Raw genomic sequence first — 12,146 nt, forward strand, 5'->3', positions numbered from 1 at the left:
TTAATAAATTTATCAAGTTGCACCTTAGAGTGAGACAGATTTTCTCTAGGAAGGGGGAAAATGCTTTATTTCCCAAATAGGCATGTTTGTAGTTTTTGACATAGTCAATACTCAAAATTCAATGGTTGTGATTTATCTTGCCAGCTATCTGTACATCTCTAAAGTATACATATGAACCTTAACTGGTCACAGTAGGATTTCCTTATGATCAATAAGTAGGAAATGTTGAGGCACAATTTATCAGACCCATTATTAAAATCTGCTCAAAGATTTTATGAATTGCACCCTCAGCAACATAAACACCAGCAAGAACTCAAACTAGTTCAGCCAGGTTTTTGGAGCATAGTTCAGATGCAGAGTTTCAGATCTGCCAATCAAAACATTACTGGCTTTATCCCACTCTTCCTTCTTCATCACATGCAATCCATCCCTAATTAGGGTAAAATGCTCCAGATTTGATGAGCTGAAGCATTTACAATGCTGAAGGTGATTAATTTTGAGAAAACTTAGTGCACTTATGATAATCAGTTGGAGGAGGCAGTAAAAAACAATGTCTGGTCTTCAGGCAGAGGGGAAATTTTAAAAAATGAGAACTCAGAGACCAAAATCACAGAATGTAAGAACCACATTAAAAATACTACCTTGACAGAAGCTTTTTCACTTGTCTTCCTTGGATACAAATTTTTTGATGCAGACTGGGAGAGAATTCTGAGATATTTAAGGTATTGCTGAAGAGACTTGGCCAAGTTCACATTATTTTCCACATCATAATTTCTTTCATTATCTTCATTCTGTCCCAAGGTCCTGCACAGCAAAAGCAAGGAAAAGAAAGTTACCAGCCTGTCCAATGTACAAAGTGGCCAACTAAAAAGGCACTGCACACCACTGTAGTTCAATACATAACAGGAAAGTCACTCAAAAGCTTAGCAACCAGAAACGTATAGAAAATTCAATGTTTCAGCAAAAGCAGTCAAAAAATCTTGCACTATTAACAATTTATTTCATGCATTTTAGTTAATGATTCTAGAGTAAATCAAATAAAATGTCACATCAAGGCAAAGCCATATTCAAAAGCAAAGAAAATGCCTGTAAAAAGAAAATGCACATGATTAGATTGCACCCCAAAGAAATATGAGATGGTTCTAAGATTTAAAAAACTTGCTGAATGATGATGAGATTCAATGCCAATTTGGCCCTGCACCAATGTAAAGAATAGAAGAAAGACTACTAGATATGCAGAAATAATGGAGCCAGTAAACTCCAGTGAAAAGCTTGAAAAGGGAATAATGAGATGGAACAAATATCTCTTCTGATCTTCTCATGTGCCTGGGATTCACAGAATAGTGGTGTTTCCTGAGTGGTTTAGACAGATTTTGGTGACATTTGCAAAGAAAAGCTAGAAATGAGATTAAATGATGGCAGTGTGGAGGTGTTTATATGGGATTCAGAGTGCTGTGTGCAATGAATCTGAATTATTACCAGCTGTCCTCATCTATCTCAACAACACATAAATGGTGATGACAATTTAAATGTCAGCATCAGTAACTATTTCATTCCTTGTGCAAGAAAGCAGAGAGAAAGTTCCCAGCCCTCTTCCTTCCCTGTGAGTGAAGCTGCTTGAGGGAAATCACCTTTTGGTGTCACCATTTCCTACTCACATGCCCACGCACTTCTCCACTGAAGAAGAATTCCAGGTGGAAGAGCTTTACAGCTCAGTGAATGAATTTGTCTTTCAACATCTCTGTGCCACTGTAAATAAAATTTTATTCTACCAGCCCACATCTTGGCACTAATGCAGAGGCACAGCCTGAGAGAGCACCATTATATCATTTTCCAAAGCTGGGGATTAATTATATTACTTTAATCAAAAATTAACAGACTTCCTTCCTTGCTCACAGTTGAACCAAATGTGTGTCCCTACTAATTTAACACTAATAAATGTAATTAATAATCTAATTTACTGTGGTGGCACTGCAACCAACAGTGCTCACAGGTTTGCTCATTTTGAAACACCAGAAAAATCCTCTATTTCTCCCCAGTGTATAACAGCAGGTTCCCATCAGGGACACAAACTCTGGGAAAAAAAGAAGGGTTACTGCACAGAGCACTACAGCAAACCTGATATAATTTACCATCAGTCTTGCTTCCTTCTCATTCTATTTGCATTTTTTTCTTATTCCAGAGCTCTAAATTCTGCCTTCTGATGGAGTGTGGATATGCAGGTAACATTATCCACCTTCTGTTCAGCTTAAAGCCAGACCAAAACTATTCTGCAGTTTCAGGAAAACCTGGGCACTGTGCTTTCTGCTTCAGTAGAGATGAACTAATCCAAACAGGCTCTCTTCATAGGAAGGATCCCAGTCGCCAACACTCACCTTTCATTCATTGAATAATTCCAACACCTATCTTCTGCTTTCTTCACTAATTTTAAAAGGAAGGGGAAATGAAAAGAAAAACCAGACCAAATTCTGCCCCAAGGATTTCCACTGGAAATGGGAACTGAATGCACAGACAAAGGACAGGATTTAAGTTGGCCTTTCAAACCATTATTTACAATATATAGTCACTGTCACTGGTGGTAGAAGCAAAATCTGGGATCTAAGGTTTCTCATTTTTCATATGCAGACAATAATTGCACTCATATTTACATTCCACATTAGATGCAATATTTTATGCTATAAACATTTAAACAATTAAAATGTAAAAGACTACAAAGCTTTAAGTTTCATTTGATGACAACTTTATTGAGATACTATAAATACATCTGAAAGATTTAAAAAAAATTTTTCAGTTCACCACTATATCACCTTGTTAACTCAGGAATGAAAATGCATTAGCAAACCAATTATTGCTACTAAATTAAAATATTTCTTTTAAATATGACAAAGTCATGCTGGAAAATGGATGAAAGACAAATATATAAAAGCACTTGGTGAGTAGGAGAAATGACTGTCAGTTGAGTTCTTTTTGTGCACTTATTTGGAAGTATTTTCAGTTTTCATTTGCTCTGAAAGATGACTTTGCACACAATGAACTTAAGAGTATAAAGAAAATACCACATATAATTATTTATATACAGAAATAATTATGTATTTCCTACAAACTAGCATTTTAGAAGCTTTTTTTGTGGAAATATCTAAATCACTGCACCTCTGCTATTTCTGGAATGTTCCCAATTAATAGAAACCACACATTTTAGAATAAATTCCTCCCTTTTAAATGCTGAGAGTATCTTATTACTGCCTTAATGATGGTTTTATTACAGAAATAATACTATACCCCATCTCATACATTGAAGTTTGCTGGAAACGTTTGTGGTTTTGCCTAATTGCACCAATGAACACAACTGACATTTATTCCCTCTGTGCAGAGTGGACTTTTTTCCTTTATCTTGAGCCCTCTTTCATGAGAGGGTTTTTTGAAATTTAATAAGGACCCAGGAAATACCACGTACACTCCAGTTAGCCAACAAAGAAAGAACTTTCATCTTGAAATCAAACTCCCAGTTTCAGCATTTTTTTTTTGAGATGAAATCCATGTCGTCTGTTTCATCAGATTGTATATGCACTAATTTAGCCTAAGTCAATTTACCTTTCAAGTGTCTGAGTCTATTTTCTTGCTCTCACCAGCTCTGTAGGGATTAATGACTCATTAGTATGACTTCATATTGTCTTATTACACACGTTACCCTTAATAAAAGGTCTTCCTGACATAATGTTTCTTTGATAATTAGATACCTACTCTAAGTTGCTTTTTAAATTATTTAATTATTATCTGATAAGATTTTAGCAAGCACACTGAGCACACTGAACATATAACACACTTGATCAGAATCTACAAGACACCAGATTTCCTACTGTTCTCTGACCTACAAAACAGGTTGCAAATGGACAACCAGAAAAATCAATTAGTGCTTTAAACTGTTGGCACATAAGATAATGCTTTCAGAAGCACAGCTTGGTGACTGCAGAAAATCTATCCACAATAGGAACTGCTTTACGTGAACACATTTGAAATTCTGATGTTCTTGAAGTATCAATATACAAAATGTTGCAGTTTTTCCTAAAACGTAGTTATAGTTAAAAATTATATTAAAATTTATAAATTATATATAGTTAAAAATTGTAGTCGAAAACTTTTAAAACCAGGAATTCCTAAAAGTGAGCATTTGCTTTCAATCTAAACCTTAAATAACTGTTTATGTCTTCTTATATTTTTTATTTTTATATAACTGCAAATTGAGAACACTGCAGAATATGGCCTTGATATCATGAAAATCTGGCCTATTTTGTCTTACTCTCATGAATAAAAATTTTAGGTACTCTCTTAAAAAAAATCCCCAGAAGATATTGAAGATGATTTCTGATACCATCTACTGAGAGTAATCCATTCAATACTGACATTTTGTGTATCTAAGCAGTGAAAACATGTTTATGGATTCAACCACATGTTGTTATCACCTTCATGGTAATCTTTAGATCACTATCTTCTTTAGACATTAAGTTTCTACCTTACTGCACTTCTGAATGGTGCTGTGATTTTAAGAAATGCTTTTGAATCAGCAAACATGTGAAATACAGGGTCAAAGTCTCTGAATAAAATAAAAAAAAAAGTGAGGCAAATGCAGTTGAAGACACTGGGAAGTATCAATTACACCGCATCTTATTTCCAGAAAAAAGCAATCTAGAAAAGAAATGGTTCTGCAGTATACAGAAACCATATATTGCAGTACATGAAGATCTGAATTCCAACATCCAATATTTTGCCCATCAAGGCTAGAAGCTCAAATTTATCCCACTATATGAAAGTTTTTTTAACAAAAAGCCCTTTCTTTCCATTTCACTAGTTTTGAGAATGTATTTCTTAAAATCACATAAGAGAAAGCAAAATTTCTAATTTTTAATTGTTTTAAAACTTCATTCTGGGGTTTGTGTGGTTGGGTTGCATTTAAAAGCCTGTAGAACAGAACAGACCAGGTAAAAGTCTCTTTATTTTTGTAACTGTATATGAAGGTGATACAATTGCAGGTTCAACCATATCACTCTACAAAATTACTGATGTGTCTGGCAACCAATTACTGCAAAGTCAACCCTCAATACCTTTCAAGCCATGTCCCAAGACTACCACTAAGAATCTATGGACTGCAATTCAATTATAGATATATTTTGGAAGAATTTGACTTTGAAAATACAATTAGTCACTCAGAATGTCATTCAATACTTAGTCCAGAATAAAATATCTACTGTAGTTGAGCTTTTATAAGTTTGCCTTTTTGAGCCAGTCATAGGTAGGGATGGTTGAACCGACACTAGATAGTGCATAAATTGAATGAAAGGCATGATGTTTTGAATTCTGACACCTTAAATAAGAGAAATTGTATTTCCTTAACTTGATGATAAACAAAAGAACAAGGTCCAGGGTTTTAATTCATTCTGTCCCCTTAACACCGGTGGATGCCTTTACCATGCAGACAGTGGCTTTTTAAAAATTTTTAAAATTCTGCTTCTGGGCCAACCTCTTTCTTATCATTTGCAAACCTTTCCAAAACCCAAGAAAAACCACTACAGAAGACTTACCTTGCTGTGTCAGATCCTTCAGATGCAAATACATCAGGGCGTCGGCTGTGGATTTTGTGAATGGTTGAGAGTTCCTGACCAATAACATGCTGGGTGTAATCATCTCGCCAGGTAAAACCTGATAAATAATGAAACAAACAAAAATAGAGTGGAAAATAATCACTATTTAACAACTTGGAAGTTTGGCAAAAATGTGTCCCAAATAAACAACATTAAAAAAGAAAAAAGGAAAAAAGAAGCCTCACTTGGTTGGAACCCATGAGTGAACTGCAGATTCTTCTCTTCTGTATGAAATTCTTTTAATGAAATTTTGCTAATGAAACTTCCTTGCAATGGAAGGGAGACAGTAAATCATGCAAGGACATTTGGAAAGCCTTTGTTCTTAGCAGAATCTTAGCTAGGTGCAAACCAGTTTTAATAGATAAAAAAGGGTTATTTTGGACAGCTATGGAAATTATCCCAACAGCTGGTGTCTGTTGAAAAGTTACTTCATGTCCTTCCCATTCACAGCACACTGCCCCCTCTCTGTTTTCCCCATGAAACATTAAGGTTTCAAACACTGAGGACCAAGGACTGCAAATTTTAGCATAACACACCTAAAGGTCAATTTAAGTTATATTTAAAAGTTGTAACAAAGAACTTTTTAACTTTAAGGGATAAGCACAACTATGTAGGCAAATTACAGTGATGACTCGTTAAGTACACGAACTTCCAATCTCTCAATATTACACCTGAAATAATGATATAATCCCAAACATAATTGTTACCTGATTTGTAATGTTACAAATTTTTTACTTTGTTACCTGATTTTTTATGTTACAGTAACACTTTAGAGCATAGAGCTTTCTGATGCAATTCTCTGTAAATATCTAATAACTAAATATCTCACAACTGAAGGGAATCTCTGCTGTTATGCCCTGTGCAGCCCAATACCACAAAATCTCTTAATGAATATTGATAGAAGTTCCAGATATGGTTATCCTGATAATATCTTCCTGTAAGAAACCACCTAAAGAAAAATCCTCTCTAGCACCAGATGCAGTCAGATCTGGTTGGTAGAAGCATGAAGGGAAGTTGCTAGAACTTGGAAGGAGGATTTCTGGATCAGCCCCTATTCTGTGTACAAATTATAAGCTTCACCACCATCTGGAGTCATCATGAGGTTTTTTGGTGGAGGCAGACCCTTGGGATGAAGATGAAGCATCCTCGGCCTCAGCAGAACTCAGAACTTGGCCACTTCTCTACCTGGGATGGGTGCTTTATCCATTGGGCTCTTCAGATTTTTCCACTGCATCAAAGCAGAATTATTCATCTATTTACTAAATTCTAAAATTAAAAAAGAAGCCTAGGTAGGAGGCTGTTCTCTGTTTCTCTGTTCTGCCAAAGGAGACAATTCTGAGCGTGCAGAAGTAAAAATGACTTTAATAAATATCAAATTTTCATCCTAGAGAGGACATACTTAAATAAGTTCACTATATGTTTAGACAGGGCTAAGAAGCATTAAAACTATTCTGTTGTCTTAGATTTAGACAAGATTTGGGGGGGGAATAAAGAAAGGCCCCATTTGAGCATTAGTTAAGTGGGCTGCATCCCAAACTTTTGTTTTCATTAGTGAAAATAATAATAATAAAAAATTTGAACCAATGTAAGTATGCATGAAGGCTTTAACAAACAAAAAAAGCTTTCTAACATTCCACTTGTGATCTTCTTTTCTCCTTTCTTTAAATAAAAATGTTACTCAAGTTTATTGAGGAAACACTTCACCTGAAGCCATATTAGATGTTAATGGCTACAGTAAATGACTCTAGACACTCAGGAGGGGAAAGAATATCTGTCTCTCTCTAATCTGGTTTTATTTCTGATTCATCCTTTTCAAATGCAAATATCACCTTTTCAAAGGTGCCATGTAAGAAGATGGATTCAAATAGTTTCAAAAATCTGAATCTAAGGCTGCTCAGAACATGTTTTTATGTGAACACACATAAATGAGTCACCATGCACTTATGATTACTTTGATGTAGTGTAATTAAAATGATTTTTAAAACAAAGCTGAGATACATGCCATACCTATTTATATATATGTATATATATATATGTTCAACTTTGCTTCTCTGTTGTCTAGCACTACACATTTCTGTTTGTTTTATAATCTCATGAAGGAGAAAAAACTAAAATAACTTTCAATTTTAGGAGAATGTGCAACATAGAAAGTTCAGCTAGAATACATATATAGTAAAAACATTAGCATAGCCTTAAAACTACTAATTCATGAACCATGAGTCCAAAATTACTACAGTTTTTACTCTCTAAGCCAATACCAACCCTATTAAAGGCTAAAGAATATACAATAAAGAACATAAACTCTGAAGAAAAATACATTTAATTATTCTGAAGAGCTTTTTTCAAATTAAAGCAAGAAGAGTTCATCCATGGTACTTGCATACAAATAAGAAATTAATCTCTGAATTTTGAGAAATACAGAGTTTTGTGCCTACAAACCCCAATATTTTCAGTAAAAGAGCATACAAAACCATTGAGATGCCTGTTCTCACTAGTCAAGAGAATGGTATGTCTGTTATCTTCAATGCATTTTTTTCCTACTGCACTATTTTAACATCTTTTTCTAATGCATTTCAAACCAGTATAGATGCGCTATCATCCTTAATGTTGTAAAAAATGCAGCTATGGCACTAAAAAAGAGTAAATAGATGAAAGAAAAACAGACTAGTTGTTATAGAGCTAGAAAGAGCTAGAGTTAAGGGAATATGCCCTCTCAGCTGTATCTCCAGCACTTTTAACTCACTTCAGTGTCAGGACAAGACAAGGAAGAAAAACACAAATTTCAACTAATTCAAAAATCCCCTTTGCCAGTAATTCAATATTTCTGTCTCTTATGCAACAATCTCAGGAACTGCAGCCTGCCTAAAGTTAACCTCATGCCAATCATTTTCCAGCATTGTTTCACTTTCAAAAAAACATCTCCCTCACACTGAGCCGAATAAAACCGCGCATTCAAGAGCCATAATGCCAGGCTGACAGCTGCAATCAGAATTAGGGTTGAGAAGGAGCATATGACGCCGTATGGCGATTTCCTGTTCCCTTTGTCCTTTGTCCCTGTGCCGTCACAGTCCCGGCCTGGCCACCCAATTACTGCGATTTGTGTCCAGCGGCTGAGCAGGATCACAGCGGAGCTGGGCAGGGTCACAGCGGAGCCCTTGTGCGCGCGTTACTTCCATGTCACTGCCGGGGAGCGATGTGGGGGATGCCCAGCTCCTGATTATCCATCCCCCCCATGGCTGCAAGGCCCAGGCCCTGCTCTCCCAGCCCAAATTCCCACAGAGGGACAATGTCAAGGGAAGAGAAGGAGTCCGGCGGACACCGGAATGACGCAAACACCGTGGCAACAGCAGCGGACACAAAACTTCTCCCAGTCATTGAAGGTCATTGATAGGAGTGAGACCCCACTGTGAAAAAACGCCAATCACTTGTTTGTAAAATTTTAGAACTTTAATAGTAATAAAATGGTTATAAAAATAGTAATACAATTAGAGTAATAATAATTTGGACAATCTGTATTAGGACAATATGAGACAATAGAAACAAAGAGTTACAGACGTCCCAGTACCTATTTCTGGGCAGCATAAGCCCAGAAAAGGACACACATTAACAGAGGATTAACCCTTAAAAACAATAACCTGTTGCATATTCAAACACCTCATACATGATGCATAAATTCCATCCAAACACAGGATTCTGTCTGGTCATCCTCAATTCTTCCTCTTAATCCTGATGGTGTCTCCAATCTCGAGTGAGACAGGAAGAAGTTCATTTCTCCTGATAATGGTGCAATAAGTTCTCTTTCTCTGAAAGATTTAGGTGTCCTGTAACTGCTATCTCAGTGCAAGTCCTTTCTTTAGAAAGTATCCTACATAGCATAGCTCCTATTATAACATTTTGTTATAACCTAAAACTATATTTAACACACTACTTAAGAGAATTAATACAGCATAGCTTTCTAACACAACACATATATTATTAATTTTAATATTTGCGAAAAGCCAATCATAAAATAGGCATTTTTCACACCACAAAAAACAGCCATTGGTACAAGTTTTCCCTAAATTCCCTACACCATCTTCATTGCTGTCAGCCCAATGTTTAATTTTTTAGAAAATTTAATTGTAACTCCATAATTTAAATGTACATGAAAAGGGAATGCCAGTATAAAGACAGTGAAGACATTAATACCTTTATCAAACCCAACTGGAAGGTCAAATCTAATGGAGGTCATCTGGATATAACACAGTCTTTCATATCATCAGGTATCTCTCCAGGTCTTTTATTTCCACATGACAGTCTATTATTATTATTGTCATTATTATTAGTAGTAGTAGTAGCAGCAATAGTAATATTATTACCCACAACTACAAAAAAAAATAAAATTGTTTAGGTCCCCATTATATTCCCATTATTATACATAATGGCTGTGTCACCAGCAAGTACTCTTCTAAGAATTATTAGCTGAAATCAAATCAAAAGTAAGCATTTCTAATAGTGAAGAAAACAGTTTCAGAGGTTCAGAGTGGTGAAGAGGTTAGCTTCTGTCTACAAAACTTAAATAAAAATTATTTTCAAATTCAACATAAAATGTCACTTAACCTGCTTAATTGCCTTTGCTGCTATAGCAGTTACAGAGAATTATTGAAAAATACTTAAAATTCGAATATGTATTTCCTTCCCCCAACTGATCCATTTTTCTCGGCAATTGCATTTTTTGTGTGGTTTTGATTCTGTTTTCCATCTTAGAGAAAGTTGATGTCTCTCCAAATATACCTGACAACATCTTTAATGCACATAAATTAAAACAGCAGCTTCTGAAAACATTTATCTGCTACTTCTCTGTTAAACTTATTCTATTCAGACTCATACAAATTAATTTCCTTCCCTCTGAAGGCCTAAGCAAGAAAAACCAAAAGTTTTTTTTACAATTTGGAGGAGCTCTGGTGCGAATCAGAAGAGCTCAAAATAAGTCCTTTAAAGAAACAACAGTTCTCACTGCCCTGAGATTTGGCTGTTCCAATCTTCCTGCTGCTGCCCCTGACCCTTTTCCTGACCAGCATGGCTGATGTTGAACAGGGCTCTGCAGAAAAGTCCAGCAGAACCTTTGTCTGACTCCTCCAGCTCTTGTACCAATCAAAATCTAAAATTATTAGTTCTTCATCAATATATTATCAACAAAATTATTTTTACGTACCAAATTCATTGAAAATGACAGGAGATTATTCTAAATTTGCAGAAACCTATATACGGAAACTTGAATCTTCTTTGTCAGGAAATTCCCCTTTATAAAAGTCCAAAATCCTCAGAATTATTCAGAATTAAAAACAGGATATGCACTATTTCTGAGTTGTGACATTATTTTTTCTCTAGTTTTTGGTAACATTAGGCATTTTGTCCCTATATGGTATATTAATTTTTTTTTTTCTCTAAGCTACCTTCAACTGCTACTTCATTTCAGCCAGAAAACTCTCAGCTGTAGAGCTCAGAGACTTTCATCCCCCATGCCATGTGTTGCAAATTGTTAATGCCTGCTTTAGCTGTCAGAACGTCTGCAGAATTGGGAATGATTTGCTTTCTTCCCTATTTTCACAACAGACAGGTCAGGGTAACTTCTAGACAACAGCCTTCCTGCAGGCTGCCTTTGCACATTCTCCAGAGGAGCTGCTCTGTTCTCATTCCACACCGCCCCTTTCAGAGCTCAAGGACATACCCAGTAATGTGCACCTATTTCAGCTCTGCCTAAGTCAAAATTGCAGATTTAATGCTGAGGTTGCTGTGTACAACAAAATTAAGTCTTTCAATTGCTATTGCTGTATTTCCTATCTAAGATCCCAGCCAAAAGATAAAATCCTGGCGTTGGCTCTTGAAATAAAACTTCACCCAAAAGTGAATTTGTAATACAACTTGAAATGACAAGTTAATGGCAAAAAGAGAAATAGGGAAGTTATACCCAGCTCTTACACCACAACCTTTTAATTTTCCCATTTCTTTGTATTGGAATACTCATTTTTAGTGAAAATTTTGACTAAGACATTTTCCACAGAACTGGAAGAAATTCTGCCCAAACACTTTGTATTACACTTCCAGAAAAACTTATTTTAATTATTTTTTTTGCTCTGGTCTGACTTTCTGTTTGCCTTCTAGCGGACAACAAAATGTGGTTCAGAATTTATTTGAAGAAATGACTGGGGGTTATAAGCAGTTATCATAACTCTTGTCCAGTCCATCTCAGCTGGAGCTGTGGTCATCCTCTCCTGAAAGTCCTCCGAAGATTTTTTTGTTTCATTCCCTTTTCCACTGCCAGATACCAGGTTTGCATTGGTGACTTTTTTGCCTTCTTTTGGCGTTTCTAATGAGACCTTTCTTATATGGAAGAATTTCATTTGCTGCACTCAGCAGCAATTCACTCACAGGCAAAGAGCTTCTGTTTGAATGAACAGATGAAAGGGCTGCCTAAGGATTACAGCTTCAACTTTTCATATATTGTTTTATTATACATAAAAGTGATAA

The 12,146-nt window shown here is 35.7% G+C and overlaps 1 protein-coding gene across 1 annotated transcript in view; it reads right to left on the reverse strand.

Moving 5' to 3' along the window:
• Nucleotides 1-12,146, reverse strand: part of PTPRN2 (protein tyrosine phosphatase receptor type N2) — a 638,409-nt gene that overhangs the window by 408,956 nt on the left and 217,307 nt on the right. Inside the window, exons 4-5 of the mRNA XM_058038495.1 lie at nt 5,577-5,694; nt 642-804 (exon numbers count right to left, since the gene is read on the reverse strand). Of these exons, the coding sequence (XP_057894478.1) occupies nt 642-804; nt 5,577-5,694 (281 nt within the window). The remainder of the gene's footprint in view (nt 1-641; nt 805-5,576; nt 5,695-12,146) is intronic.

The sequence above is a fragment of the Melospiza georgiana genome, chromosome 1 (genome assembly GCF_028018845.1).
Source record: "Melospiza georgiana isolate bMelGeo1 chromosome 1, bMelGeo1.pri, whole genome shotgun sequence".
NCBI classification, from domain to species: domain Eukaryota; kingdom Metazoa; phylum Chordata; class Aves; order Passeriformes; family Passerellidae; genus Melospiza; species Melospiza georgiana.